This window comes from Acartia tonsa, chromosome 6 (genome assembly GCF_053477335.1).
Source record: "Acartia tonsa isolate MP-2025a chromosome 6, ASM5347733v1, whole genome shotgun sequence".
Classification (NCBI taxonomy): domain Eukaryota; kingdom Metazoa; phylum Arthropoda; class Copepoda; order Calanoida; family Acartiidae; genus Acartia; species Acartia tonsa.
Genome location: NC_137265.1, coordinates 38,506,255 through 38,518,871, shown reverse-complemented (window position 1 = coordinate 38,518,871; position 12,617 = coordinate 38,506,255). Strand labels below are relative to the sequence as shown.

The 12,617-nt window shown below is 32.2% G+C and overlaps 1 protein-coding gene across 10 annotated transcripts in view; it reads right to left on the bottom strand.

The window, feature by feature from the left end:
- Window positions 1–12,617, bottom strand: part of Ndae1 (Na[+]-driven anion exchanger 1) — a 98,550-nt gene that overhangs the window by 6,102 nt on the left and 79,831 nt on the right. For all 10 annotated transcript variants that reach the window (XR_013880764.1, XM_080164746.1, XM_080164741.1 and 7 more), the window contains 15 exons: window positions 12,146–12,242; window positions 11,606–11,712; window positions 10,814–10,958; window positions 10,337–10,414; window positions 9,705–9,814; window positions 8,989–9,059; window positions 7,856–7,971; window positions 7,234–7,296; window positions 6,176–6,251; window positions 5,416–5,550; window positions 5,033–5,140; window positions 4,126–4,188; window positions 3,810–3,878; window positions 3,289–3,372; window positions 2,485–2,612 (listed from right to left, as the gene is read on the bottom strand). Coding sequence is in view for 9 of the 10 variants with exons in the window: in XM_080164746.1 (XP_080020872.1) it covers window positions 2,485–2,612; window positions 3,289–3,372; window positions 3,810–3,878; window positions 4,126–4,188; window positions 5,033–5,140; window positions 5,416–5,550; window positions 6,176–6,251; window positions 7,234–7,296; window positions 7,856–7,971; window positions 8,989–9,059; window positions 9,705–9,814; window positions 10,337–10,414; window positions 10,814–10,958; window positions 11,606–11,712; window positions 12,146–12,242 (1,450 nt within the window). In the remaining variant the exon portion in view is untranslated. The remainder of the gene's footprint in view (window positions 1–2,484; window positions 2,613–3,288; window positions 3,373–3,809; window positions 3,879–4,125; window positions 4,189–5,032; window positions 5,141–5,415; window positions 5,551–6,175; window positions 6,252–7,233; window positions 7,297–7,855; window positions 7,972–8,988; window positions 9,060–9,704; window positions 9,815–10,336; window positions 10,415–10,813; window positions 10,959–11,605; window positions 11,713–12,145; window positions 12,243–12,617) is intronic.

Genomic DNA, 12,617 nt, shown 5'->3' with positions numbered 1-12,617 from the left:
TGACCTTATCTTTCCCTAATGGATTTGCATACAATTTTAAATATATATACCAAACATAACTGCAGATAATTCAATTATTTTTTAGCACGAACAAATTCATATATTCAGGAAATTTAATTAGCAGAAAGGTTTGTTCACTCTGCAGACAATATTAATCCTTTTTTTAAAGTAACCAACTGCCGCAGCCGGTAGCTTGAACAATTCAGCAATATTTTTCTAACAATGGCAGCCAAACATTGTCAAGGAGCAGTTGCAAGAAAGTCGCACTGCTACAAGACATTCAGCAACCGATTAATATCCGCTGGATTAGAACAAGTTGTCAGCCATACTGATAAATTATAGCATCGTATTACATAAAATTTTCCACGAACATTTAAACAAAAACCATAAAATCAATACAAGATTTGTTAGCCGAGCCTACAGCGCCTCGGGTCTAACACAACTGGTTTTAATCTTAAAATTGTTTCTTTTTCATTTACGCGGAAAGTTGTCAATAATATGATTCGATAAATAACTATTATTTATTTTTAAATATTTTTTTTTATGTAGCTGTGCTACTTAGAAACTATCTGTTCTGTATTTCCTAGTCAAAAGTGGCGCACCTAATTTTTAAATATATTCAAGCATTATATGTATTTATTTGTGCACTCTAAAAAACACTTTCATCATAAATTAAGTGTTTTTGAAATTTGTAAGATAAAACAAATTTTAGCTTCAACTTTTATGCCAGTCACAAAGCTATTGTTATTAAAATTTAGTTATTGAAAATAAACAGAGGTGGATATTCTTTAAAAATTAGATTCGGCAATCCGCAATGATAACCAGATCACTAAAATTTTTTTTTTTTGTAAAAAGTCCTCCAAAATCATAAAAAATCTATAAAAAAAAATAAAATCCTAATAACCCTTCTATAATTTTAGAACACTTTTCTTTTTGTAAATAAAATTTGTTCAAATTAAACTTTGTGAATTGGCTACCATACCGATTCAGCGATGCTTGGTTTTTTAAAGAACCCACCTTAGTATTTCTTAGCCTCGCGCGGCTTACGAAAGTCAGCCTTAGCCGCAGCTAAGCTATAACAGCCTCATGCAGTTTTTTTATTCTTAAAAAGATGAAAACTTTTTTTTAAATTTAGAGAAAGAGGGAGTTTTTTTTATAGTTAATCGAATGCATTTTTATAGCACAGATGACAAATCTATATAGCTAAACTAATGTATTGCACGATATACTTTTCTATATAGAATCATTTTAATTTGACATAGGGTTTTATCTACAGTGTTTATCAGAGAGACAGTGACATAGATAAAGGGGACATTGGGCTGTTTATTACACAAGTCCCAAAAGTTTTAAATAACGTTTTCTTATTCAGTGGCTTATCAACTTTCGGGACTTGTATTAATTTTGATTGGTTTGTTTATTAAGTTATTGTCAAAACGTTTCAACCACCAATTGTAATCTACAGAAGGAGTAATTTTGTGTACATCATTTGGACGTACAACAATTGACAATTTATCGGTCATTGTCTTATCCCTTTACATCCATGGGACAATGGACAGTATTATGCTGACCGCTAAATATAATCCACTTGTTATGTCATCAGTTAGCTTATAATCTTTTTGAAGCAAGAATAAATATGTTAATAGTGTAAATAATAGTGTTTAAACCTTGCCACCAATTATATTAATCTATTCAAGCCTAAGGTTCCACTGATTTATAGTCTACTAGCTTGCTTCAAGAAGTTTGATCAGCCTCATTTTACGTATTTTAGATTTAAAAGAAAATTTTTAAAAAATTTATTTGGATGGGGGAGATTTCTTTTTTTTTGGGGCGGGGGGTGTATTTTCCTAAAGAAAATAGTTTTAAACCTTTCCGGGACCTATGAAAAAGGAGAACCCGATCGGTTCAACGGTTAGCGAGATCCTTCGGTACAAACAAACTGACAGACATCGTTCTACTTTGTATTATAGATAATCATATCCCTGTATCCCATTCGTTTATGAACAAACAAGGAAGTTCACATCTAGAAGTAGTGAGGCTACTTATTATAATAAGAAATTTAAAAAATATTGAACTAACAGTTCCTTGTCCCAAACACCCGCATAAAGATCAAGGCATTTCTCTCAAACAAATTCAATAAATGTGCATACTAAATAATGATCACAAAATTGCTCCTTGTGTAGATTAAAATTATTGGTTGAAATATTTGACACTGCTAGTTTAGAATGACTAATGATGATTTAATAACATTTCTCAAAGCTGTAGGAGAACGGGTTAACAAAATTTTATGTACCAATGTAATTCAAAGTTGCCTTATTCCTCCCTGCATTTTTCCTAGCTTATTCTTATTAATCTGGATCTTAAAATTGACTTTTTTTTATGGTGGTTAACAAACATTACTGGATGGTTTCTTCAATTATAAAGGCAACAGGACGCCAGCCAACTTTTCTGGATTTTTGCCTGTTTTTAAAAGTTTAAGAAACTTACGCTTTGTCAGCCGAGGCAGCGCTGCTGTTCTCTTCCAAAGATTTCCAGCAGCCACTCTTGTTCATCTCCTCGGTAATGTTGATGTTGTTGTGGGGGATCTTCAACACGTTACCGTTGAATATGGGCACCTGAACATGGGTTACAAATAAGATTTAAATAATGGTAAGCTAATCAAGAAAAATATTTTACCTCTTCTTTCACCTAGTAGGACATGTTGTATACAAATGACAAATCCTGTACATCATGTTTTAAACTTTTTGGTAAGCAAAGCATTCTCATGACAAAAGTATGTTATTATGTAAAAGCTGTCTACCAACCGTCTATAACCCAAATATTTTTATAAAAACGAATTGCATTTTATTTGTAGCGAAACTAGTCTATAATTAACTTTGTCTGTACGTCAGTTCCTCTGAAACACTAGTGGGCAAATATAATTTTCTTGACTGCTATCTAAAAATATCGATGAAATCATAGATGATGATTCCCCGTACCAAATAGTATCCAGTACTTGGCCCGTCTGTAGGCCAAAAAACTTCTACAAACAGAGAAAATTATTTATCGCATATTATTTAATGTTTTTTTATGACAACTGGACATCTGCTCTGTGACTAATTTTGTCAGTCCGTCCATAATTTTCTGTGTTTCACTACTTATGGATGTTGTCATCTTTTTTTATAACAAAAAATGACCATGACAGATTTAACAAATAACTACAACAGGACCCAAAAATAAACAGTCTTATAGTTTTTACTCCAGACAAAAGTACGGACTAGACCTGATTTTAGTTTAAATTCAAATGTCTACCTCAATAGAAGATTTAGTACTCTTGATACCCTTAATATCATCTCCTTTAACAGCAGTGTCTCCGCCTTCTGGCTTCTCATCGTCCTGGTTTTCAAATACGTTGTTTTATTTATTCAATCCGCTAGTTGTAGGAGTCTTTTTGATTCGAGTTAGAATTAAGTATTGTTTTTCTTGTTATTTTAGTCGGATGACATTAATAATAGGAGTAGGGGGAATGTTTTGTTCTAATACCAGGTACAACTTCATGACCTAGGAAAATATCTAATACCTTTTACCCTCCCACCTCTTTTTAATTATCAGTTATTATGATATTTTTCTCTTGTGGTGAATATATATGCCAAACAGCTCTTTAAGTACGTCAATATATGGTCCATATTGTCGACATGTACAACCAAAATTTTATATAGTGAGGAGAGGGGTTAAAAATTAACATGATTTTTTTTTAAATTAAAAAAGTGGTATTATTATCTTTTCATCCTCTTTAGACGTCCTGTGATTTTTTTTAAACTAAGTTTTTGTGCCTGATTCAAAGCTTCTTCATCATCAAGACGTTTGTGTCGCTTAAATTCTGGCAGAATATCATCCAACACCTGGAGAATATTTTTTTTGAAAATGAAATTGAAAATTTGTTATCCCAATAATCTACCCTAAAGAAAATATATATAAAAGTAATAATATTTTTGCTATTTTTGGTTTAATGCACGAATAGAAAACATAAACATATAAAAGGAAAAACTTCCAACCTCATTAATTTATTCAAAAGATTTAGAGACTGACGCTATTAAAGAAGTCTAATTAAGTTGATATTAAAAGCAGCTGCACTGCTAAATTCCTCACCTGAAGTTCCTTCTTCGTAAAGAACAGATCCAAAGCCTTTCTGATTCCAATCATCACAACCAACTAAATAAATTCAAGTTAGATAATTAACAAGATTAAGCTATAAGACAACAAGGTAAGCACAGTAGTAATAATGAAATGGCTGTATTGAAGTAAATGTGTAAAGGTTGACCATAGCTGAAATGTAATTAAACTAACAATTTATTACGCTTCCAACATTTTAACTCAGGGTATGCATTTTTCCAAACCATCTTGTTACTAATTGTATGTAAGATTAAAAGTTGACTTTCAGAAACTTTAAAAAATATATCGTTACATACATGTTTACAAAAGTACAGAGTATAGTAGTCCCTTTAGGCAAATAAAAGCTCTCCATAAAAAAAAGAAAAAAAGTTTTTTTTCTTAAAAGATTGATTTCGTCAAAGAGCAACAATTAAATTTGTATATAATAAAAACAAGGATGACAACATACATATGTAGCGAAGCACAAAAATTCGTTGATGGGACTGACCGTCATTGTATGTTTTCTTCAAACGACGAGAAATTTAATTTTGATATCTTTAACTGACAAAATTTTGAAAATCGGACCATAAACACCAAAGATATGGGAAAAAATGTGGAAAAATAAAAAAATAGCCTAAAACCTGCTAAAAAGCCGTCCGACCGCCATTGATGTTTTATAATTAATTGTGCTTCTTAATGATGGGAATGTTTCAAAAATTCAGCATTCTATCTTTTATAGGAGCTGAGTAAATCCCATTTCCCCCATAGCGTTACGGACGGACAGACAAAAATAATTATAGAGTAGCTTCGCTACTAAAAAAAACGCTACAGACATAGAAATAGAGAGAAGGAATATAAGCTTTATAGAACATACTATTTAATACAAAATGTAAAAAAAACTCACCATAACCGGGAAAAGAATGGAGGTTGCTTTGAAAGATTTGATTAGCCAGAGAGCAATAAAGCAGAGAACTTGAACCAGAGTGAACAAATGAACTCTTTTCAGCTGAACCTAATTAAACAAAAAAAGTAATTAATGAAAAGTAGGTACACGGATAAGTAAATAAGATATACTATACTTTTTCTAAGCGCAGATGCTCTAAGTTCATATAATGTCTGTACATACAAGAGTATTTAAATAACAGTTCCTTGTTTGTTAAGCGATAAAAATACCAAGGATATAGGGATAAGACAATGGCCGATAAATTTATGTATATTCCCAATGATGAAACACAAAATTAAACCTCCTGTAGGTTACTATTAGCGGTTGAAACGTTAAATCCCTACCTGTCTGAGATACGGGTAGTCAGGTTGATATTTCTTGGGCATAAGGAACAGCAGGATCCTGTCGAAGAACTGGAGACCATTGAGGGAGGCCACACCCATGTACAGGAACACTCCGTACAGCACAGGCATGGGAATCTTAATAAAAAAGAAACATTGCATTGCTTTATATTTTGCTTGCACTAGCGTATTCCTCTAGAGGCCTTAAAAGATACTTAGGAGAATGGAAAAGTTTTTTTTTAATTGCAAGATTCATTTTTCTAGGGGCAATTTCCATTAGGAGAGTAGGAGTGACCCCCCTAAAATAATTATAGACCTGCCCTGGACTAAAAGAAGCTTCTTTGTAAAGAAGACACATGTCGGCTCAGTGATTAACGAGATTCTTCACTACAGAAAAACAGACACCCTGTTACTTTCATATAAAACATAACACTTAGCAGGATGTCAAACCATGATCTATAAATAACAAGTCAACCTAATTTCCAGTATTAATTTTGAGTTACAGTAAATTGGATATTGTCTGCTAACTGTCTTCGGCAATAAAATAAAAATAGTTTCTTCTTAATATTAGGTTTTGACATTAAAAACAAAAAACAATATTATTTTTTTAAATCACGAAACCTTTCAGTCAAATTTTTAATAGTTATTTCTCGCATCGTATTATAAACGGCTTTCCGCGGACAAAGTTTTTTCGTATGGATGAGAACCGGTTCCTATCCACCGGATTCGAATGAATACGAGAAAGTAAATTATCAAACCTTACCTTACTCAAAAGTGGGGTCATGAAGACACTAAGCCCAACAGTGATGAAGATCAGAATATGAGTTACACGCTGTTCCCTGAAAATAAACTTGTAAGATAAAATCTCACAAATTCATGTACAATATTAATTTTTTATTGTCATAGATCTTAAGGGATAAGACAATAGCCGAAAAATTGATGTACATCTCCAATGTGAAACAAAAAGTGCCTGCAAGGTTTGTACATTCAACTTATTGAAACAGCCAAATTTGATAAAAGTCTCCAAAATTGTTAAGACAACGAATACGAAAACGTTATCATAATTCTGTGATAACTAGGGAGGTAATAATCAGCTTAATGACAATATCAAAAAATAAGGTATCAATAAGATATCTTTAACGCATATTATTAAAAAATTATTAAATGATTTTTATAATAAAATTGGAAGATTTTTTATTTTAAATTTTATTCAGAATGTTTGATGCTGTATAATGTGTATGAAAGATGCATGCTTAAAGTTTAAAACTCATCAAATAATTCTAATCCTTTTTAATATTTTCATTTTCCTGAACATTAACCATAAAGGAAATAGTATAGGTAGATAGTAAAATTAGAAATTGATAGCTAGAGAGAAAAATTGAAAGACAAATAAACATAGTTTAATCCTCAACAGTCGGGCCCCTAGCCGCATTATTATTGGTATAGACGGGGGCGGGGGGGGGGGGGCGTTCAAATGTTTATCTTTATGTAATTTTCATATCAGAAATCTCAAAACATAATTTTCGGCGACCGCAGCTGTACTTGGCAGTTTTTATTATGTTATGTAGACATGTAAGAAAGTAAGAGAAGCTTAAGGTTATAATTTAAGGTCTCTAAGTCAAAAATTGCGGTCAGAGGAGGCTATTAAAGATTGAACGCCCCCCCTAACCCCCGACCTTTAACGGTTAACGATAATCAATCCATAAGAACTTGTAAATTTACTTTTTTCTGAAGATTATCATCTGAAGGGGAAAAATAAAATAAAACATCCAAAAAAATAATTTGACTCAAGGAACATAATAAAAGGTGAAAGATAATTACCTAATTCCAAGGAATTGGGGTTTTTCACCAGGAGCGGCGCATTCAGATTCGCGGGTCAAAGATCTAAAACATAAAAATAGTGAGTTTTGTATATCTGGAGGGCATGAGTGTTGTTGTTAGCCTTAGTTTTTCATAAGTGAACGGCAAAACAATGGTCAAATGTTTTGTTAAGGTCGAGATTTATATGTTAAGTTTTTTTATAAATAAGGAATTCAACCAAAAAGATCTATATATCTAGGATTTGGCCAGGCAGTTTATTAAAATTAAGTTATTTTATTCACTAAAATATTATAAATTTTGCGTATGTAGCATAGCAATACTCTATTTTTAAAATATTATATAAGCGGTACAATACATTCAAAATGTACATCAAAAATGCCAATCTAAGTTTAAATATGTAACTACACATGAATCTAAAGGGATAAGACAATAGCCGATAAATTGGTGTACATCCCAAACCCCCCAAAAAACAAAAAATCCCCCCCCCCCCAATTTTTTTTTGCTGAAGATTTCCTTGGTCTTTTTTTTGCTGAAGATTTCCTTGGTCCTTTTTTTAGAGGCTATGGGCGAAGCCGCAAGTGTAATGAACAGCTCCACTCCCTCCCTGGTAACAACAGCTGACCTGACATGATTGATGGACAGAACTGTGGCAGCCACAAACCAGGGAATACCAAGGATAGAGTTGACCACAATACAGACAGCCACAATCAACAGGTCAAGATGGTAACCTCCTCCTTTCTAAACAGTTCATACAGTGATTAACTGATTCATGGTATACAATTGTCAATATTCCATTTATTTTGTTTGTTAAAAACTTTAACGCAATATTTTTTTTTTTTTTTTTGGGAGGGGGGGATAAAATATCCTATCCTGTAAATGACTCGGAGATAAGAAAAAAACCTGGTTTTAATTTTAATTTTCAAAATTTAATTTCAGCGGAATCTGTCTCTAACACGATGCTATAGTGATTTTTCAGTATGACTGAGAACTGGTTCCAATCAAGCAGATATTTTTCGTTTTAGAATCCTTACTGGGAAAATATTTTTTTTCATTTCTTTAAATATCTTAGAGAGAAAAGGATAAATATTAAATTTAGATATTGAAATTAAATTCTCTAAAATAACCAAACCTCGTACACTTGAAAATAAATATTTACAACAAAAACCATGCTCAAATATAGGTACTATTTACCTACTCATTTTTCTTCTTTAAAAATAAATTATTTTGAACAACAGTTATGAAGATATTATTATTTTTGTATGCTAAAACAAAAACACAACAGTATTATTGGGGTTTAACAACATATTCTTACTTACAAGCTTCTTAAAAGTTATAAAGCAAAATTATATTAAACTGAATATAATAGATAGAAATGAAGTGCCAAAAATAAAATCGGGGCTTTCTTTCAAAGTCCATATCGAGCACTGACAGGCCCCTCCTATTAATTTTTTAAGAAAATAAAAATAGTAGCAGGAAAGTTTTTTTTTATATATGCCTAACATCTGCGGCACCCATACCTGCAGTATCCTCACCCTGCGGGGCTAACCAGTACTCAATAAACATAAAATTATAAACAAATACAAAAAAACTACCACTCTTATTTTCAATTTTGAAAAAAACAAGGAGGGGTTCTATACTTGATAACATTAAATGTTAGTTGTAATAGATTTTAAGTCTAATGTGTACGTAATTGAAATGAACTTTTTATAATATATGGAAGGGAACGTTCTTGTATAACACTAAAATTCAACTTACCGTAAGCTTATGTTCCTTTCTGTTGACAATTACAGCTGTGATCTGTTGATCCATGAAGATGAGAATAGAACCTTGAAACAAAGAAGTTATTTTTTGATAGTTTAGAATAAGTTTCCTTATTATCGCAGATGGACCAAAACCAAAATTTAAAAAAAGTATATTCAATGTTTATTTTGGGTTAGGTTTGGTTTAATAAGGCTTCAAGATCTAAAAACATCTTTAAATCATTAGATTATGAGGGGAGTTATCTGTTCAATTTTATGTCTGAGTGAAATAACCAAGTAATTTGTTTTAGTATAAAGGTAGTTTTTCATGTATATTATCAAATAACTGCTATTTCTTTAATGCCAACAAAACAAAACAGATTACAGGCTAAAAATACACCAATCCAAATGTTAAAGACAAGGCATTTCCTCAATAATTATTATATATTGTAATCACGTAACTGGTAAAGTAGTTATTTAAATTTTTGATGACCTGCCAAACTGTATCGAGGACCGAACCCTTTAGCCTCCCGGAAGAATAGTTATTAAAATGAAAAAATTGGAAGATTTAAACCAGGTTTGTTAGATTATTAATAATATCATGAATTTTATTTTAATATTCGAGGAAAATTGTCTGTAATAATGATGTTTATAATTTTTGTGTATTGCTGAGAACCGGCTATAATCCAGCGGATATTCATTGGTTTAGAAGCCATAATGAAAAAAGTTTACCTAGAATAGCTGGTACAACGGCCACCGGAGCTGTCCAGACAGGATTACCTCCCAGGGGATGGATGACCCAGTCTCTGGTCGGAAGAGTTGGAGCAAACTTGTCTGGAACCCTGTAACAATCCATATATTATTACTTGGATGTTGCACTAGGTTTTATGATAAAATCATTCTCGGAGCTGGATCCACGTAGATCCTATATTCATTCCTGTAACATTTTGTGAATAAATATGACATTAATCATGGTCATTTTAGTATTTTTTAACCAGCAGGGAAATTAGTTTTAAACCAAAATTAAACAAAATACTGAGAATGGTGGTCATTTTTTTTTCAGACAAAATTCCAAGGACAAGAGGAAACGACAGTCTCTGAACTGTGTAGTCGAATAGAGAGAAGCCTCTGATTATAATGACTACTTTTAGTCAGGTTATGTTAGGTTATATTGGGTTAAGGGTAGCCTCGGCGGGTTGTTACAATCATAATTATAGTCCCTGCAGTGTAAGGGTTCTCAGCAGGTGTCAGGCACGAAAAAACCAACCCTGCTCCACCTTTTTACAGTTTATTTTAAAAAATGATGGGGAGTTTCTATGCTAGCAAGACACTTGGAGGGATAGATAGCCTAAAAATATACTTACGATAGTTTAGGAGTATCTACACCAACCATCATATCCATTATTGTCATAGACACAATCGCAATCACAACAGCAAAATCACTGAAAAATATAACATTATAAACAAATTATTGCTATCTACTATATGAGAAGATGCAGAAAGTAATGTATTTTGTAGCATTTAAATATTTTTTTGGATGGGGGACAGAAAGAAATAGTCTTAAACCATCCTAAGATTTTAAAAATGAAATACCCTAAAAAAATTGGATCCCGGGACCAATGGTAAGCATCCCCAAATGAAGAACTCAATTAATTTTAATTTACTTTTTTTATAGAAACAGACTTGCTGAAAATCTAACAAAAAATTTTGAAGCAAATTAGTTTTTTTTAAGATGCCACATAACTTCATTTGGTAACTTACAATATTCCACGAAACATGATATTTAATAAACGAATTCCCTTTTTGTATCCGGCGGAATTGAACCGGATCCATTCAATTACCTAATATAACTTCTGACAATGGCCGGGAAGAAGTTTTGACTCTTGAACTGTTTGAGATGATAGGAGATGAGAAAGGTGAAGAGGAAAATCAAGCAGCTCATCAGGAAGGCGTTGGGCACATAGTGACATCCTACAGACTCAGATCCTGAAATGAAATTCATCATTTAATAAATATTTAGCCATTATTTATTAAATTGTAGATTGCAAGCAAAAAATATTATTGGGTGGATGTTTGCAAATATATATGTCATTATGGTAAATATGTTCTTCCATGATCCAAAGGAGGAGATGGGGTATAGTATTAAGTTGAGAGGAAGGGAATCGTCCACAAACTATTTGAGCCAAAAAATGATGGATTTTGTTTTTATAAAACTTCAGATTTTATATTCATTTTCAGTGAAATGGGATTTCTTTAGTGGATGGGTTAAAGCTACCCCCATTATTATTTAAGTGTATTTTTTAGTTCCTTTCATTCCCTACTAGAAGCTGCTCTTTTAAACCAGGGAGTAAGGGAAGGGACAATTGATCAAATATTCAATTATTAGGGGTCTCAAACCTTGAGGACCTGCCAAAGTGAATTTTCAGGTAGATGCTTTTTTTGGGAAAATTTTTTTTTCTAAATTAGATTACCGTGAACACTTTAATATTTTCTTTAAATTTTCTGGATAAATCTGGTTTTCATTGCCTTTCCTCGAAAACTCTTTGATTGAATTAATCGCACATTGTCCCCTCCATTACTCCCTGCTTTTTAACTCAGTTTGTCCGTCCATCTGTCCTAAAATAAAAATATACCTTTAAATATTTCTTGTGCGATGGTATCCGTAGCTGTAGAGTTTCTAACAATTGAACAGGCCTGTTTCATCTTCTCACCTACACCTCCCTCGCCAACTGTCAGTAAACTGAAAAAAAAGTAAAGCATATAATTTCAGGGATCCAAAGGGATAAGACAATGACCAATGATGTTACACAAAATTACCCTATCTGTAATTTACAATTAGTAGTTGAAACCTTTGAACACTCAACCTAATAAACTAACCTATCAAAATTCACTAAAGTCCCCAGTTGTTAAGCCAACGAATCAGGAAATGTTCTTATAAAAGTAAAACTAGGGGACTAGTTTAATAATCAGTCCAATGTCCCCCCCCTCCCTGATATAATAATTTTGGAATAATCAATTTATGTTTCAGACAGGAATAAATATTTTTCATAATTCTTTTTTTTTAAGTTTAAGGGCTTTCATTAAAAAATAATACCTACTGGAAATTTTACCCGAATTTTACCCGTACGGACAAACAAAGTAGATAACAGAGTAGCTTCGCTACTAATATTTACCTTTGAGTAAAGTTCCATCCCTCCAGCGGTTCAGCAGGCTTACAGTAGCAGGGTGACGGGTTGATGGGATAAGCCTTCTCAATGGAAAACAACTTTTCTAAACAAAAATCATATTTTTGTACCTTTTAACATACTTTTTACTTCGCTTATAATTTCAAGGGGTTTGATTTTGCTATTATTTTTAGTTTATAAAATATGCATTTGTAGTTTTGTGCTTATGACATGAATCAAGTCTGGAACCATTTTAAACTGTTTTTAACCTATTTTTGAATGGGGGGTCAAAAATATACAAGGACACCTATAGAATCAGACTGCAGAGCCCAAATTTGAATTAAGTCCCCAAAAAACTTTTTTTGGGGGATTTAAAAATTAATTTTTAGTGTTGCTGTAATCATTTTGACCGAAGCAAAAGCTCTTTTTTTACTTCGGGTAATATTGTGGCTTACAGAACATTTTTAAATAATTCACTTTA